The sequence below is a fragment of the Ips typographus genome, linkage group LG5 (genome assembly GCF_016097725.1).
Source record: "Ips typographus isolate SLU linkage group LG5, UJ_Ityp_2.0, whole genome shotgun sequence".
Lineage (NCBI taxonomy): Eukaryota > Metazoa > Arthropoda > Insecta > Coleoptera > Curculionidae > Ips > Ips typographus.
In genome coordinates this window covers 2262996-2282314 of record NC_138426.1, presented here as the reverse complement: position 1 = coordinate 2282314, position 19319 = coordinate 2262996, and the positions used below count along the sequence as shown (strand labels likewise).

Here is a 19319-nt window from a genome sequence, read left to right as displayed (position 1 = left end):
AAATAAAACCCTCGTACAATTTACTTATACACTGTGCGCATCCACCCTTGACAGACTTTCCACTATAAAGGACCTGGGAGTGGTTTTCGATGCCAAATTATCACACAAGCGGCTGCCAGCGCCTCTAAAACTCTGGGCTTTGTTTTGAGAAACTGCAAACATTTTGCTCACCAGGATACTATCAAAGTGCTGTATAACTCCTATGCAAGATCAAAATTGGATTACGGTTCAATAGTGTGGTCCCCTATAAACAACTCCCACACTCAAACTCAGAGTCCGTGCAAAGAAGATTCCTAAACTACTTGATGTTTAGAGAGGATAATGTATACCCAGAAAGGGGTTTGGAGCATAACCGTATTCTTCTTAGGTTTTCGGAACTTCCTCTGGCTGTACGTCGGGAATTGCAGTTTCTATAAACTTACCAACTCTAAAATAGACTGCCCATACTTGTTAGAGCGGGTTTCGTTTAATATTCCTCCTACGGCCGTCAGGCATCAACCAACTTTTTCATTGGCATTTGTCCGAGGTCCAACATCCTATCCCAAGACCCTATACACAAATCCTGTTACAGCTATAACCGTGTAGCGGCCGACTCAGATATTTTTTGCGACAGTTTCTCGTTCTTGTTGCACAGGTTTCGCTCGTTCTCCGGCTTTCCCCCCTACATCCTGTTGTCCACAAGCACATATCCTTTGCACCTACCTCCCCCTACCTTTTTGTGATTGTATTGTGTAACTTCATTCTTGTTCGTCTTTTTTTAGTTTTTAGTATTTAGTTATTTAAGTTTGAGTTCATATACTATCTTTCAAGTGTCCCACTTTTATCATTGACCCGCGTAGGCACAACAACTATCTGGGAGAAACCATTCTTATAAACGCAAGACAATATTTTTTCTCCATAGAATGATGGTTTCGAAATGTCGAAGTTAAAGTCTTCCATATGACTAGATTAACTCAAAATTTGAGCATCATTATTTTGGGGTGTGTGATATAACACAGAACATAAATATCTAATCCTTCTTCCTTCTTCTTTACCCAGCTATTGTAATCCACTGCTGGACATAAGCCTTCCCATTACATTTCCATCCTTTAAGATCCCACACTCATCCACTGACTTCATCATCTCGCCATCTTGTGGGAGGTCTTCCTGCACTTCGTTTGGCATTTCGCGGTCGCCCCTCTAATAATCTCCTCGTCCACCTATCATCATTGCTTCTAGCTACATGTCCTGCATACTGCCGCTTCAGTTTCGCAATTCTTGTTATAATGTCTTCCACTTTCGTTCTTTTGCGGATATCTATGTTCCTAACACGATCTGATAGTTTTATTCCCAGCAAAGAGCGCTCCATTTTACGGAAGTTTTTCTGCACTCGTTCTTGTTAGCGTGAGTGTCTCTGCTCCGTAAGTCAGACACATTGATTAAACACTTTAAACAGATCGGGATATCGCTCTTGAATACTTCGTTTAGTTTACCATAGGCTGCCCATTTGTAGCTCCTGCGTTTGGTTGTCTCTGTGTATTTTTATGTCATGGCCTAGGTATCTATATTCTCTTTCTTCGTCGGTGTTGTGACTTTCCAATGTTAGAGTTTCTCCGAGAACTAGGTTGGTCATTATCTTTGGTGTGTTTATTTGTAGTCCTACTTTTGTGGTGGCATTTGCTAGTTCTGTCGGCATTTCTTGGGCTTCTTGTATATCGTCAGCGATCAGCACGATGTCGTCGGCAAATCGCAAGTTGTTTAATCTCTTACCGTCGATGTTTATGCCTTTTTGTTCCCATTCCAGGTGTTTGAACGCGTATTCGAGGACGGTAATAAAAAGTTTGGGTGACATCGCGTCTCCTTGCCTAACTCCTCTTTCGAGTGGAAATTTAATTGTGTTTTTGTATACAGGGTGGTCCAGTTTTAAGTGTCAATAATTCACCATTCGATAGCCAATCAAAAAATAAGTTGACTTGCATTATGTCATTTTTCTGAAAAACGTTTCCTAAGGAAGATACAGTCCTCCAAATTTCAATTTAAAAAATCGTTTTATAGTTTAAAACTGAACATCCAAGACTTGTGAAAGTCCAAATTTGTACTGAATAGTCTAAAAACTTTTTACTACTAGGAATGGTCTTATGATTTGCTTTCTCAGACTGCCATCCTGGTTGAGTGTCTGAAACTGGCATTCAAAAACTAAAAAAAGTCCGGAAATCAAGACAAAGATTGTATTGTGCATGAAACTCATTTTTTACTACTAAAAATAGTATAAAAGTTGACTTTTAATGCTAGAACGGACCTTACTAGAACTAAAGAGAGTCCAAAAGTATATTTTCAAGACTTAATTGGTGTACAACTCAATTTTCTGGATTGGACAACAAGTCTAAAAGTAAATTAAATTTTCGGACTATTTTATTTCTAAAAATTAGTTCTCAAGACTATTATTGTAGCATTTGGTACCAAAATTTTTTACTTTTATTACTGAAGAAACTTGACTTTTGGAAATAGTCTTAAACTCGATTTTTCAGTCTTAAAAAGCACTAAAAACAGTCTGAATTTCTTAGAGATGCTACAATTTATTGCACCTATGAGTGTAGAAGTCAATTTAATAGTGAAGAAGCTTGAAATAACATTTTCAAGATTATGGTCAGTGGACAAACTGGCTTTTAGGCCTGATAAGTCAAAAACTTTGTAAAGATAGTCTTGAAACTCGATTTGAGGCACTGAAAACAACCTTAAAACACTAAAAACCGTCTAGTTTATTAAGAAATACCCGAATTTTTAGCACTGAGGTGTCTAGAAGTCGATTTAATAGTGACAAAGCTTCGAATGCCATTTTAAGTCTATGAAGAATGTAAAAATTGTTTTTTAAGTTTGCTATGTCAATAACTTGGTGAAGATAGTTTTAAAACTCGATTTTCCAAGCTGAAAGCAGTTTTGAAGCACTAAAAATAGTCCAGAATTCGAAGAAAATGAAAAGCAAAGTAAAAAGCACGAAAAGTTAGTTTTCAAGACAATTTTCATGAATCTAATGTCAATGTCCTGCATCTAAGACTATTTTCAAGACTAAAATGTTGAAATTTGTCTTCAAATTGTGAAAACTTACTTCAAATGCAAATTTTAAGCTTCTGATGTCACTTTTCATTAGTTCAGTCACATTTTGGGGTTCAAGTTAATTTTTAAGGTTTAAATGTATGAATTTATAGTAACAAGTTCTTGAAAAAGTAGTTTTTATGTCTACAAGTCAATTTTTAGTATTAAAGTCTCTCGATTCGCATGAAAAGTCAATCTTCAAAAGTTTTTCAGTTTGTCTGGAAACTATGAAAACTGGCTACAATAATATTTTTTAAACTTCTTAAGTGAATTTTCCGTTTCCAAGACAATTTTTAAGTTGGGTTGGGTTAGTTTTGGGTCTTTGACCGTAATAACGTGTAATAAAGTGCTTGTTCCAAATTTGATCAATATTGCTCCAACGGTCTGACAGTTATGACAAAAAACCGATTTTTTAAACAGAAATTTGAAAGATTGTATTTTCCTTAGGAAGCACTTTTCAGGAAAATGACATAATGAATGTCAACTTATTTTTTAATTGGCTATGGATTGGTGAATTATTGACAATTAAAACTGGACCACCCTGTATACCTATATTGTGTATTAGTCTAGTATATCTGTAGTCATTGACTAAGAGCTTTGAGAATTTTGCGTCTGGTTCTATAGTGTCAAATGCTTTCAGAAAGTCTACAAAGATCAGAACCAACGGTCTATTATACTCCACTGTTCTTTCGATAAGTGTTTTTTACCTGAGGCCATTATGAAAAAAACCACTCTAGGGCATTATTTCTTAAAAAAATTGACCTTAATATGAGTCATTATTGATGAAATAATAGCCCTGTCGGACATTAATAACTCTTTTTTGTCGTAGGTAATTACCAAAACTATCAAGGACAAGTTCCGCCTGGAACCTATCAGCCGGGACAATATCCACAAAATCCGTTTCCCCAACAACCTGGATATCGTCCCCCATGGTAAACAAACTGTTATATTTTCAGTACATTGAACTAATTTAGTGTGAACCTATGCTATTAACAATTCAATTTATCAATAATAATTATAGAAATTGTGCATTTAGTCATGTAATTACTTTAAAAAAAAAAAAACATTTTCGAGTACTGAACGAGGCCTTGGTAATGTGATACGTGATTGTTATTATGAAATGGTATGGATATGGAGAATAGGACTTTTGTACTAGTTACACTAAATGACATATTCAGTAAACAGATATTGAGAACATACAATTGAAAGTTTGACAATTTTAAGTGTCATATAAATATTCTTTCGGCAAGTTACCACCGCTCTTCTGGATACTAAAATTGCTTAAACTTTCTTAAAATGTATTGTATTTTTTGCACAAAATCTGATGGTATTAATGATGGACATTTTTTTAATTATTATTTAATTGAACACACTACCGTAACTTTTTATACAGCGAAATGTATACAAAATGCAATAGACAGGTTTTGAATGTGACGTTTACTTCTTTGTTTGTCACATTCAAAACCGTGTAGGGGAGGGTCGTATATACAGGGACGATTTCTTTGATTTTTTGTGTTTTTAGGTACAACTTTCATCTTCAGAATTTAAATAAATGTTACTACTCTCTACCGTTCGACATAATAAGTTAAACAGTTTTTTTTCGAGGGGTAAACCGCTGAGTACAATTTTGTACACTAATTCCTAATATGCCAATAATGTCCACTAATTCCTTGTAATGTCCAGTAATTCCTAATAACTTCCAATAACTAACCTAACCTACTCACTAATTTTCTAAATTACCACGACTGAAGAGTCTAAAAAACCTTTTTTAATAAGAAAATATGCGTGCAACGATTTAAATGGGACACTTTATATACTTATTGCATTTTTGGATACTACCTCAAATTCTAGACATATTTCGTGTATTAATGTCATACACTTTTCTGTATCCGTTTCTGAGATATTTACCGTTTTATGGGAAATTTAATATTTTCAGTTTCCAAAACAATAATTTTAATTTATGCATATCAGGAAACGTGTTATACAAGGTTTGTTCTAAGAGTGGGTGAAGAAAAACGATAAAATATATTATACAGGATGGTCAAAAAAAGAGCTCAAGACAACAGTCTTAAAAAAGCACGTTCTCTGATTCTCTGTTCAAAATTAAGGTAAGTTTGTATTAGGTCACTTATTTGAAAAATGTATGCTTTAAATTGATCCATTGAACCACCCTGTAACTGTCAAAATAATCGAGTTATTGAAGGTTAAAGTAGTAGCTGTCAAATTCAACCAAAACTGTCTTTATTATCAAACAACTCGTTTATTTGCAACACTTTGTATAGACTTTTTTATGTCGATGAATAGAAAATATAACGGGCTTTCCAAAAATATGGCCGTTTGTATTAATAGGGTGCTTCGTTTGGTCGCCAGAGGGCTCCAAAGCTAACTAAACGTTTTTCTTGACTGTAACTGTAACGACTCTAACTTCGTTGAGGGATTTGTTTTTAATCGGTCAGGTACGGCTCTGATATTTGGCACAAACCTAGCACAGTGAGTGTCCACTCAGTAGAAAAAAAATCATTAAAGTCGATTTTCGCTTGCACTAAGTGGCCAACATAACGCAAAACCCATTGGAATAGTGGTGGCTTTTCAGGCAACTTAGACCCTTACGAAAATTGTCATTTGCAAAATCGGTTTTTCAAGAAATTTCTATGCATTACATCGTAGTAGACCTAGTAGCTCATGTAACCGTGTTTTCTTAATTTTCCAGGGTCAAATAAGCCCTAACCAGTCAAAAAGTGTTTCTAGGGCACCCTGTCTGTAAACCGTAAATAACACTCGTATTTGAAACACCTTCGATTTACTTTTAAATGTCGATGGATATCCAATGAAATGAGCTTTCCATTGACGTACAAAAATCGGTTGGTTAGTGATACCGTTTGGCCACTAGAGGGCGTCAACTTTGACCAATTTTTTTGGTGTATCCTTTTGTTTAATATTCAAAAACCCGCTTAATTGCACTATTTTTGCTAGAGTTTTATACGTCAATGGAGAGCCAATGGAATAAACTTTCTAAAAAGTTCTTAACATGGATTGATAGGTTAGACGGTTTCGCCGCTAGAGAACGTCAAAGTGAACTATTTTTTTATGACTTTTTCCGTGCATCCTTTTGTTCAATCTTGAATAACTCGTTTTTTTGCACCATTTTTAGTAGTGTTTTATACGTCAATGGATAGCCAATGAAATGAGCTTTCTAACTGTCTCCCAATTTGAATGGATAGGTTAGACAGTTCGGCCGCTAGAGGGAGTCAAAATTGACCAATTTTTTCGTGCATTCTTTCGTTCAATCGTCAATAACCAGCTTATTTGCCACATTTTGTATAAACTTTTATATGTCAATGTATAGCCAATGAAATAAGCTTTCTATTGACGTATAAAAGATGATGGGTTAGGGGTACGGTTTTGACGCTAGAGAACGTGAAAATTTTTAAAAGTAAAATCACAAAATTCATAATTTTTTATTGTATTCCAACGGAATTCATTGAAATTACCAAACTTTATTTATGTTTAAATTTGAATTTATTTTCAAAATACCAATGTTCCTCCAGTAATGCCCATTAATTCCTAAAATTTGTACACTATATTGCCCCAGCGGTTTACCCCTCGTTTTTTTTACATTTGACAGAAAAAAAATTAAGTCCCTTTATATACCATATAATGTCCCTGTATGAACCACCCCATGGTATATAAAGGGACAGTAGGATAAAATTAAAGAAATTGATGGTCAAATACATTTTTTCACTTACACTAAACATTCTACTAAAATCAGTAACTCTCCGAGTGAAGTAGAGAAAAAAAATTATTGGACATTATATTTGGCAATTGCTACACCCTATTTTTGTATAAATTTCCTTAAAATTACATTAAATCCTTTTTAACATTTAGTCCATTCTCTACAAATTGGATAAAAATTTGAATCATTTAAAATTAGAGAAATTGTTTCTATCTCAAAGACAGAACTGATGGTCAATCATTGTTGTTTATAATAATTAATTAGATTGTGAGGCGACAGACAAATGTTGGTTAAATATTTTAATATTCGAAAATCAGTCAATCTGTGACAGAATCTTTTATTATTTTCAAAGAACACAGGAGAAAGGGAGAAACTCTTTCGTTTTTTATTAAGTCATTTAACGTTAAGGTAACATTCGTTTGTATCCTCTTTAGTCCGATCAAACGTTTATTTTACTTGTACATGTTGAATTTATAGTGGAAAATTGTTATTTAAATATACTTTATAGGTTACTGGGATGTTTGGTTTGATTTGAATTGGTTGGCCCTACTTCACTCCAATAGACCTTAAATTCTCCTAAAAAATTTTCCTGTCAATAATGAGCCTCGATTGCAGTATGTATTCTGATTTACTATTACAAAAACGTGTGACACATAAGTACAGCTTTCTCGAAAACGGTTCAATTTATCAAAACAAATAAAGAGTATTGTTTGTTTGGTAATGCGGGGGGCTATTTAGCCCGGGTATACGCATAGGCCTCAGATGGACCCGTCGCGTCCCGCTACCCGATGCTACAGCAGTCCCGTTGATTCAAAGAAACTAACGATGCTGGTCGGATGCAGCTCCCTTAGTTCTCTGTGACACAGCGTTGGCTGTCCCAGGTAGGTGTGACGAAGGCGGGGCAGTCACTAAGTACATGCCCCGGTGTTTCTTCGTCCTCCAAGCAGCCTCTGCAGGTGACCGCCAGCGCCAGGTGACAGTGATTTGTCATTAGGCCAGTCACCGTTCGCAGCTTGCCTCTGTTTAGGTTTAGCAGAAGTTTAGTTCGTTTGGGGCACGGACCAAATATTAGGTCCTTTGCTTGTCTCATGCCGGGAGCAGTTGCCCAGCGCTGCTGACAGAGTTTTCCAGCCATGCCTTCTATCGAGCGGACCGCCGTGCTATAGGAGATCCCCACACTAGGTTCAGGTCCTGAGAGCGGTTCCCTAGTTCCAAGGCCGGCAAGTCTGTCAGCCTCCATGTTGTGTGTGTCCCGGCATCCACGCGAGGTATGGTCTCGTCCCGAGACAGGACCCCCAAGGTACTTTTACACTCCATTACCAGCTTGGACCGCACCTCATCGGCCTCAATGGCCCAAAATAAAGAGTACAAGAAGAAGACTGAAATAAACAATATATTTATTTTTTTAAATGAATAAACAAAGAATCCTATAACATGTACTTGCACTTGACCTAGTTTTAAATAAACACACGATACTTGCACTATTTTGCTGTCTCAGCAAAGAAATTCGAGTGTGCTTATGTCGTTCCATTGTTTTAATGTCAGAAAAATAAAGTTATTATTCCAGAAAGCTTCTGACATAATCAGATAGTTTATGACAATTGCCAGACAGTTTTTGACATTGTCAGATAATTTAAGGCAACGCTAGATAGCTTTTGGTGTTGCCCGCTATTGTTAGATAGTTTCAGGCAGTGCCAGATAGGTTCTGATATTATCAGATAATTTCAGGCAATGGCAGATGGCTTGCAGGATTTCTAGATAGTTTCTAGCAATTTCCACATACTTTGTGATACTACACGAGATAACTTCTGACATTATTAGATAATTTAAGGCAATGCTACATAGCTTTTGGCTTTGCCAGCCAGTTTCCGGCTATTGTCAGATAGTTTCAGGCAACGCCAGATAGCTTCTGACATTGACAGATAATTTAAGGCAATGCCAGATGCCTTCTAACATTGTCATCTTCTCCTGGACTCTTATTGTTTTTTTTATTCGTATTCTTAGGTAGGTAAATAATTAAAAATGCGCATTTAAATATCAAAATATCTCGGTTTATTATAAAAAATAAACAATCACACATTTTATATACAATAATAATATACATTATTTACATTATATCGGTTGGACAATCAACCATGCATTCTTTAACTGAAAATCACAAAAAGATCATAAATTTGTGTATATTTATGGAAAACACTAGAAAAAACATTAATTTGCGTCATCACCGAAATATTTTTCTTCATCACTGTGTAGGCTTAGCTTTAAGGTTTGTACACTGTGTATACTATGCTGGCCTAACAATTTTGGATTATTTCTGATAGTTTCGTAGAGTAGCTTAGTGTCTAGAGTGAGAGATCTTCTTATCTGAAATATTGAGTGTCAATTACTCGTTTTATTAAAACTTTTGGGTGATATACAGGGTGCATTTCAAGAGGTTCTCAAACTGTTTTTGCAGGTCAGAAACACCAAAATTGGATTCTCAAGTTTGAGACAAAAATTGGTTAAGTTTGACGCCCTGTAGCGGCCAATTGGTTTAACCTACCAACCAGTGTTGTCATATCTTTAGAAAGACTATATGTTGGCGTACAAAAGTTTATATAGGGTGGGCTAAATAAGCGAATTATTTATTTATAGACTAAAAAAGTGGAAAATAAATTAATTAACTTTGACTCCATCTAGCGGCCCAACCAATACCGCTAGAGTCTACCCAGAGTGTACCAAATTGGTGAGTCATTTACGATTGAGTGAATTATTGCATAAAAATGGAAACATAACATACTCAATTTTGACGCCCTCTAGCGGTCAAAAAACCAAATTTGTCATATTTGTACAAAGCCCATTTTATTGGCTATCCATCGACATATTAAAGTGCTTACCATGTCAGTCAAATAAGGAAGTTATTTAGGTTAAACAGAAAGTATTGATCAAATTTTACGTCCTTTAGCGGCAAAACGATTCACCAAAAAAAAACGGTCAAAATGGCGGAATTGTGAGTGCGTGTGTCACGTAACTTTGACAGAACAGAAAAGTAAGAAGAATTTTAGAAAAAAACAAAACAAAATGTCCGGGAGGAAATCACGTGATCTTGGAAAAACTGGTTGGAATAAAACAATTAAAACACGTCAAAATGGCGGAAATTTGACGTGATCTTACAAAAAAAAAACGGTTAAAATGCATTGTCACAAGTTTACCAACTCAGTTATTTGGAAAAAAAATTAGAAGAGTAAAGTTGTAGGAAATTTCCCTCTCTACAAGATTGCATTAGAGCACTTTTGCCATAAAGGGCCTCCTTAGGGAGATATTTCCTAAAAACTGTGGCAAAGCACAAAAAAGTGCCTAAACAAGTTCAACCAAGAGTAACTCGATTATTTGAAAAAAAAAAATTAAAAAGTGTTCAAGGGGAAAGTTGTAGGGAATTTCCCTCTCTAGGAGACTGCATTAGAGCACTTTGCCATAAAGGGCCTCCTTAGGGAGATATTTCCTAAGAACTGTGACAAAGCACAAAAAAGTGCCTAAACAAGTTCAACCAAGAGTAACTCGATTATTTGAAAAAAATTAAAAAAATTGTGCAAGGAGAAAGTTGTAGGGAATTTCCCTCTATACGAGACTGCATTAGAGCACTTTGCCATAAAGGGCCTCCTTAGGGAGACATTTCTTAAAAATTGGGCCAAAGCACGACAAAGTGCCTAAACAAGTTCAACCAAGACTCGATTATTTGAAAAAATTCAAAAAAAGTGTGCAAGGGGAAAGTTGTAGGGAATTTCCCTCTCTACAAGACTGCATTAGAGCACTTTTGCCATAAAGGGCCTCCTTAGGGAGATATTTCCTAAAAACTGTGGCAAAGCAAAAAACCCTAAACAAGGTCAAACCAAGAGTAACTCGATTATTTGGAAACATTTCAAAAAAATGTAAAAGAGGAAAGTTGTAGGGAATTTCCTTCTCTACAAGATTGCATTAGGACACTTTTGCCGTAAAGAATCTTCTTAGGAAGATATTCCCTAAAAACGGTCTCAAAGCAAAAAACCCTAAACAAGTTTAACCAAGAGTAACCCGGTTATTTGAAAAAAATTAAAAAAATCTAAAAGAGGAAAGTTGTAGGGAATTTCCCTCTCTACGAGACTTAATTAGAGCACTTTTGCCATAAAAGGCCTCCTTAGGAAGATATTCCCTAAAAACGGTCTCAAAGCAAAAAACCCTAAACAAGTTCAACCAAGAGTAACTCGGTTATTTGGAAACATTTAAAAAAAATGTAAAAGAGGAAAGTTGTAGGGAATTTCCCTCTCTACGAAACTGCATTAGAGCATTTTTGCCATAAAGGGCATCCTTAGGGAGATATTTCCTAAAAAGTGTGTCAAAGCACGGAAAAGTGCTGCAAAAAAACCCTAAACAAGTTCAACCAAGAGTAACTCGATTATTTGAAAAAAATTAAAAAAAGTGTGCAAGGGGAAAGTTGTAGGAAATTTCCCTCTCTACGAGACTGCATTAGAGCACTTTTGCCATAAAGGGCCTCCTTTGGGAGATATTTAGTAAAAACTGTGGCAAAGCAAAAAACCCTAAACAAGGTCAAACCAAGAGTAACTCGATTATTTGGAAACATTTCAAAAAAATGTAAAAGAGGAAAGTTGTAGGGAATTTCCTTCTCTAGAAGATTGCATTAGGACACTTTTGCCGTAAAGAATCTTCTTAGGAAGATATTCCCTAAAAACGGTCTCAAAGCAAAAAACCCTAAACAAGTTCATACCAAGAGTAACTTGATTATTTGGAAACATTTCAAAAAAATGTAAAAGAGGAAAGTTGTAGGGAATTTCCTTCTCTACAAGATTGCATTAAAGCACTTTTGCCATAAAAGGCCTCCTTAGGGAGATATTTCCTAAAAAGTGTGTCAAAGCACGGAAAAGAGCTGCAAAAAACTCTAAACAAGTTCAACCAATAGTAACTCGATTATTGGAAAAAAATTAAAAAAAGTGTAGAAGAGGAAAGTTGTAGGGAATTTCCCTCTCTACGAGACTGCATTAGAGCACTTTTGCCATAAAGGGCCTCCTTAGGGAGATATTTCCTAAAAACTGTGGCAAAGCAAAAAACCCTAAACAAGGTCAAACCAAGAGTAACTCGATTATTTGGAAACATTTCAAAAAAATGTAAAAGAGGAAAGTTGTAGGGAATTTCCTTCTCTACAAGATTGCATTAGGACACTTTTGCCGTAAAGAATCTTCTTAGGAAGATATTCCCTAAAAACGGTCTCAAAGCAAAAAACCCTAAACAAGTTCAACCAAGAGTAACTCGGTTATTTGGAAACATTTAAAAAAAATGTAAAAGAGGAAAGTTGTAGGGAATTTCCCTCTCTACGAGACTGCATTAGAGCACTTTTGCCACAAAGGGCCTCCTTAGGAAGATATTCCCTAAAAAGTGTGTCAAAGCACGGAAAAGTGCTGCAAAAAAACACTAAACAAGTTCAACCAAGAGTAACTCGATTATTTGAAAAAAATTAAAAAAATTGTGCAAGGGGAAAGTTGTAGGGAATTTCCCTCTCTACAAGATTGCATTAGAGCACTTTTGCCATAAAGGGCCTCCTTAGGAAGATATTCCCTAAAAACGGTCTCAAAGCAAAAAACCCTAAACAAGTTCAACCAAGAGTAACTCGATTATTTGAAAAAATTCAAAAAAAGTGTGCAAGGGGAAAGTTGTTGGGAATTTCCCTCTCTACAAGATTGTATTAGAGCACTTTTGCCGTAAAGGGTCTCCTTAGGGAGATATTTCCTAAAAAGTGTGTCAAAGCACGGAAAAGTGCTGCAAAAAAACCCTAAACAAGTTCAACCAAGAGTAACTCAATTATTTGAAAAAAATTAAAAAAAGTGTAGAAGAGGAAAGTTGTAGAGAATTTTCCTCTCTACGAGACTGCATTAGAGCACTTTTGCCATAAAGAGTCTTCTTAGGAAGATATTCCCTAAAAACTGTGTCAAAGCACGAAAAATCGGCAAAAAAAACCCAAACAAGCTAGCAACATTAGCTAGCTCGATTACAAATTAAAATTAGCGAGTTCTATGTTGCTTTTCAAGTTATATACTTTTGAAAAGGTAATTTTTTGCTTATTCGAAATCTGCAAAAATATACAGGGTGTCCTATTAAAAAATAAATTTGTATGGGTCATATCTTAAAAACCTTGTGCTCCAGAAAAAAACGGAATAGATATTTGGAGCCTTTTGCAGATTTTTAGAAAAACATTCTCAAATAAAAGTCATATTTTCAAAATCACTCTGTAGCTCTCTGTTATGGTAGACATTCCGTAAAAACCATCGAATTTGAGACATCCTAAACTTGTATTACAAATTAATTGATTTACCTTTTTACTAGCTGCATAAGCAAAAGCCCGTTCATACTGGGCCCTTTCCAGCGATTTAGTACATTTAGGAAGAAGTTTTTCAGGATCATTTGTACTTATACTGCTCTCCATTATATGATTTGAATTCCTAATATAAGAATCCGGAATCGGCATGTTAAATCCATACTGAAAGTGATTATCTTTCACTTTGAATCCCTTCACTTTTGAAGTCATCGCAGTGATTATGTTCTTTAAAAACGTCTATAATTTTAAATCGCTTATTAACATACACCCACATTACTACAATAAACTTTACCTGTGAAGCATGGGCAATAACGGCTGTTACTGCACTATCAGCACCTTCCATTCCACATTCCCAGGCTACGACGTTAATACGACAATTTATTAATCCACTATAAGGTGCAAACAATTCAGCTGCAGCCCTTGGATATGTGTAGTCGGATGGAATAGGTTTGTGAGGATTTACTGTCTGTAAATAATCTGAGAGACAAAATACAGTTAAGAAATTTTGTGTGATTATAAAGAGAACAAATTCTGTTATCTTTTCTTAATTTTGCTTCTTTTAGAATTAACTGTCAAATTATACCTGGAAAATTGGCTGCCTCAAATATTCCTTTATTGTTAGCTTGCCTCAACGATTTGGCCTTATTAACTGAACTAGCTTTGGTTAGGATAGCCAAAAGAAAATTGTTGTGACAACTAATTTGTTCGTCGTTCTGGAACAAGGCTCTGACTTTTTCATCAAACCCATCTTTGGTCAAAGTGGGATTAAATAGTAACCACTGTCGCAGGAAAGCAAAGTACTGGGATTTAAGGTTTTCACCAAGAACCGCTTCCAGTTTTTTACGTGCTTCATTTAAATCTACAATTTTACAGAATGTTTTTTAAAATAACGAAAACTTAACTAAACTCTTCTAAACTGCTTGTCAAATGAATTTTTCAGTTAAAAATTCGAATTAACTAGGACAAAGTGATTTTTTTAATTGATTAAATTAAATACATAAAGTTTGATAATTTCTAATGGAAAACAATAAAAAATTTTGAATTTTGTAATTTTACTTATAAAAAATTTTGAAGCGCTCTAGCGGCAAAATCATACAACTAACCCATCAACTTTTATACGTCAATAGAAAGCTTATTTCATTGGCTATCCATTGGCATATAAAAGTTTATACAAAGTGTTGCAAATGAGCTAGTTATTGACGATTGAACGGAAGAATGCACCAAAAAAAGTCATGAAAAAATTAGTTAAAGTTGACGCCCTCTAGTGGCCAAACGGTACCACTAACCAACCGACTTTTGTATGTCAATGGAAAGCTCATTTCATTGGCTGTCCATGGACATATAAAAGTATATACAAACTGTTATAAATACGCTTGTTATTTACGGTTTACAGACAGGGTGCCCCAGAAACACTTTTTGACTGGTTAGGGCTAATTTGACCCTAGAAAATTAGGAAAACCCGGTTTCATGAGCTACTAGGTCTACTACGATGTAATGCATATAAATTTCTTGAAAAATGCCAATTTTCATTTTGGAAATGCCAATTTTCGTTAGGGTCAAATTTGCCTGAAACACCACCACTCTCCCAATGGGTTTTGCCTTATGTTGGCCACTTAGTGCAAGCAAAAATCGACCTTAATGATTTTATTTCTACAGTTTTGCTACAGCCCTAAATTTGACACTTACTGTGCTCGGTTTGTGCCAAATATCAGGGCCGTATCTGGCCGATTTAATAAAAACTCTCAAAGAGATTAGAGTGGTTACAGTCAAGAAAAAGGTTTAGTTAGGTTTGTAGCGCTCTGGCGGCCAAACGAAGCACCCTATCAACACAAACGGCCATATTTTTGAAAAGCCCTTTATATTTTCTCCCCATTGACATATAAAAGTCTTTACAAAGTGTTGTACAGAAACGAGTTTTTTGACAATAAATTTTGGCAATTTTTTCAAAGTTGAATTTTAAGGGCCTCTGGCAATTTTAAACAATTCTTATACAAAGTTTAGGCCTCTAAGAAACTGTTCTGAGACGGTTTAAGACATTTGTAGAGGGGTCTGAACTTTTATGAAGTTTCTAAGTAACATTTAAAGGTTTTTGACACACTCAAAACAGTCCTAGAGGCCTCTGACAATTTAAAACAAGTCTGGGAAGGTTTAAGACACTTAAAGAGGTCCCTGGCACTTTTAGAAGGTTCTCAATAACATTTAGAGGTCTATAGAACTTTCAAAATCATCCTAGAGGTCTCTGGCAATTTTAAAGTTCTGAGAGAGTTTAAGACAGTTGTAGAGGGCTCTGGAAGTTTTCAAAAAGTTCTAAGTAGCATTCAGAGGCCTGTGGCATATTCAAAATGGTCCCAGAGGCCTCTGACAATTCAAAACGAGTCTGGGAAGATTTAAGACACTTGTAAATGCCCCCAGCACGTTTTAGAAGGTTCTCAATAGCGTTTTACAGGTTTATGGAACTTTCAAAATGGTCCTAGAGGCCTCTGGTAATTTAAAACTGTTCTGAGACAGTGTAAGACCGCTCTGAACTTTTAAGAAAGTTCTAAGTAACATTTAGAAGTCTTTGGCACATTCAAAATGGTCCCAGAGGCCTCTGGCAATTTAAAACAAGTCTGGGAAGGTTTAAGACACTTGTAGAGGCCCTAGTAGGGGTACTATGTAACTTGATAGAGATAGAAAGAGAAATTTAAACAAGGCAGACTTATAGTGGACATGCAAGTCAAAGTGAGATAAAGAAAGAAATTTCTTTTCTATTCCCTTACATAGTTCCACTGCTGGCACTTTTAGAAGCTTCTCAATACCATTTAGAGGTCTATGGAACTTTCAAAATGGTCCTAGAGGCCTCTGGCAATTTAAAAGTTCTGAAAAAGTTTAAGACAGTTGTAGAGGGCTCTGACAATTTAAAACAAGTCTGGGAAGGTTTAAGACACTTGTAGAGGCCCCTAGCACTGTTTAGAAAGTTCTCAATAGCATTTAGGAATGGATCTATGAAACCTACAAAATGGTCTTAGAGGCCTCTAGCAAAAACGGTTCTGGAATAGTTTAAGACAGGTGTAGAGGGCTTTGGAACTTTTTAGAAGGTTGTCAGTAACATTTACAGGTCTCAGGCACTTTCAAAATGACCCTAGAGGTTTCTGGAAGTTCATATGCCATTAAAAAACCCATTTTGCTAGTTGGTTTTTAGAACTTTTAAACTGCTTTAAATTTAGTTTAAAGCATCTGAAACTCTCTTTAAAATGTGACATCAGTAGCAAACAAAAAAAAGGTTATTGAGCAAAAATTTACACTGAAAACAGGGTTTAGCAGTACTAGTGTGTTTCAAGCCTGTTTTTACTCCTGAAAATAGTCTTTGAATAGTGTTCATATGAGGATTTGTTCCTTTTCATTATATGTAACTAAATGGCATTTTAGGCACAGAATTGCTGTATCTAAAACAACTATATTTATGAAACTGATAGAAAGGTCAAAATAACCTGACAATAGTGATGTTATAAAACATTTCTATTCCATTTTTGTCTAATAAGGAATGTGATGCAACAGTCAGAAATTATACTCAAATTAGATTTTTTTATCATTTTGTATTAAAAAAAAAATTAACTCAAATTTAGCTGAAAAATTTGAGCAGTCCTTTTCAATTGGCCAGCAGTTTAGAATAACATGAATCAATCAAATCAATTAGGGTAAGTTGGGATAAAATCACATTGAGTTCAGACTAGTAGAAGCATCTGTAGTAAGATTGAAAAAACTTAAGTACAGGTTTACAAATACATGTTTTTAATAGGTAAATCATCTCAGCTTGTTTGTAAGACAGAATTTCCAACAAGCAAAATAACATAAGTAACTCCTCTCAACCAAATTATAGAACATATCTCCAGGAAAATCATCTTGGATGTTAATACTTTTTTACTGAAACAAGGAGCTTAGTTCAAATAAGCAAAATATGTAAAAATTCAGAAAATTTGATGTAGTTTTCTTTAGAAAACGACGAAAATGTGGCACCATCCAGGTACCTTTGGACAACCTGCTACAAACATGTTTTCTCATGGCTTTCAGGGCTGACTGTCAATCTTACCCTAAATTAATGTTAATCCTGAGGTTAATAAGGAAATAAATGCCTCACTATTCAAGAACTTTGAGAACAAAGAAACAAGTATAAAGTTTGGAGTGAGGCACTTACTTACCTAACCTACAATATTCTATCTAAATCTAACTACTTACCCATTTTTATTAACTTCAACACTAAAAACACTGAATAAGCAAAGCTGAAATGGCTGGCTTGTTTAATGTACCTACTAATTTCTTAATAGAAACTAAGTTTTATGTATTTTGGCTTTCCACAAAGTTTCACTTTTTATGGAAAATTAATCTTTACAACACAGGAAAAAATAAAACGGTGAAATATCCTCAAATGTTTGAGATATAATAGCAATTTTGTTACTGTTTTAATTACATTTTGAAAATGAATCAAAACCAACAAGAAACATAACCAAATTGACCAAACAAAACAAGCTAGTAAGTGTCAACTGTCAAACGTCCAGCTGATGAGCGAGGTTGCCAAGCGGTGCATGTAAACTGCGCTGTGCGGCAGGGCCCCACCAAACTCTCCACTTAAAAAGTCAACAAATATAGTTTCAGTTTCGAATTCAGATAAAGTGTTGTTATTTTAATACAAAAATTAATATATTTCCGACACGACCTCTCTTTCTTCCGCTAGTAGAGCTCGAATCAGCTAAGAAAAGGCCACAGGCGTCATCAAACGATGATGTCACGATCTCTGTACGTCTCGCTTTAAATATTGCTGCTCTCGTTACTTTCCAAGTTGTTGCAGCCAGTCAGTGGCGTGCTATTATTTTATCAGTAAAATGAAACATTTTCGTCGTTTTTAATAAAGAAAATAAAAGACAACAAGTTTTTCAAAGGAATGGAAACTCCTTCTGCTTCTTTCTTCATAAATTGTAAGACGTTACTGACGATTTCACGGCCTTGGCTGTATATGATAACACCTTTCTTTCCAACCTTTTTGAAAGACATTTTGACAAAATAACGTTTTTTATTCATAACACTATGTGAACTTCAACTGCGACCATCAACAATACAACCAAAACACCAGACTAAAACGGAACCTAACCTAACCCCCTAAGTCTCCCTGTCCGCCACTACATTTTTTTAAACTTGGCAACACCGTTTAGAGTGCCGGCTAGTAAAAGCATGTGGCGACACTGTCAGCAGTGTCAGCCGGCAAGAAGCAAAAAGAAGAATAGGACGCAAGGACCTGACTTCAGGGCGATGACGAGACACTTTAACTCAGGATTACAACACAAGATGGACGATTCTTGCTCAATGCTTACGTTTTTCGATCTCAATCATTTTCTAGTTAGTTCCTACAAAAATCTGTTATATTTGATTCTACATTGAATTCGAAGGGATTCAATAAAGTGGAGTGTTAAGTTGGTGAAGATTATTATTTTCCTTCTCCTTCTATGACACCCTTCATTGGTGACCCCGACACAAAAGAATCTACAAGCCAGAGTCAGACTTACTTTTTGGACGTTCTAGAACGCTGAACCATTCGAAAACTCACAACTCTCGCACCACAATGGCTACGGAACAACAAGGTACTTCATCATCTCTATCACCTTCAGTTGCAGCACCAGCTCCTACCCACATGGTAGAGAGAGTATCCTTAAAAGTACCACCTTTTTGGCCAAACGAACCGGCACTATGGTTTGCTCAGTTAGACAGTCAGTTTGCTATTAGTGGTATTGTGAATGACAACACCAAATATAATATTGTTGTGGCTAACCTAGACTTTAACCAAGTCCAACTCGTGCGTGACTTAATAGCACAACCTCCTACTGCCAATCAATATGGAACTATTAAGCAGGAACTCATACAGAGACTATCCGCTTCTCAACACCAAAAAATCCACCAGCTTCTTCAACAGGAAGAAATGGGTGATCGAAAGCCATCCGAGTACCTCAGGAAGCTGCAGAGTTTAGCACCAACTTCCCTTCCAGAGGACTTTCTCAGAACATTATGGACTGGAAGACTTCCCCAGCAGATTCAGACAATTCTAACCACTCAGGAAGGTATGTCACTAGACAACTTAGCCAAATTAGCTGACAAAATTCATGAGGTATGTACACCATCTTTAGCTTGTACAGTTTCTAGTGT

At 35.6% G+C, this 19319-nt stretch overlaps 2 protein-coding genes across 4 annotated transcripts in view; one reads left to right on the top strand and one right to left on the bottom strand.

The window, feature by feature from the left end:
- The window catches only part of ALiX (programmed cell death 6-interacting protein-like protein AliX), a 44377-nt gene extending 37054 nt beyond the window's left edge, over positions 1 to 7323 (top strand). For all 3 annotated transcript variants that reach the window (XM_081979474.1, XM_081979472.1, XM_081979473.1), the window contains exon 17: positions 3902 to 7323. In XM_081979474.1, the coding sequence (XP_081835600.1) occupies positions 3902 to 4008 (107 nt within the window). In that variant the 3' untranslated portion in view covers positions 4009 to 7323. The remainder of the gene's footprint in view (positions 1 to 3901) is intronic.
- Positions 7324 to 8834: 1511 nt separating this feature from the next.
- LOC145729834 (transcriptional adapter 1-like) lies at positions 8835 to 17658 on the bottom strand. Its single transcript, XM_081980758.1, has 5 exons — positions 17364 to 17658; positions 13732 to 14007; positions 13441 to 13625; positions 13146 to 13385; positions 8835 to 9169 (listed from the first exon to the last, which is right to left on the bottom strand). The coding sequence occupies exons 1-5, from the start codon at positions 17365 to 17367 to the stop codon at positions 9014 to 9016; spliced, it is 861 nt and encodes a 286-aa protein (XP_081836884.1). The 5' UTR covers positions 17368 to 17658; the 3' UTR covers positions 8835 to 9013.
- Positions 17659 to 19319: the final 1661 nt, after the last annotated feature.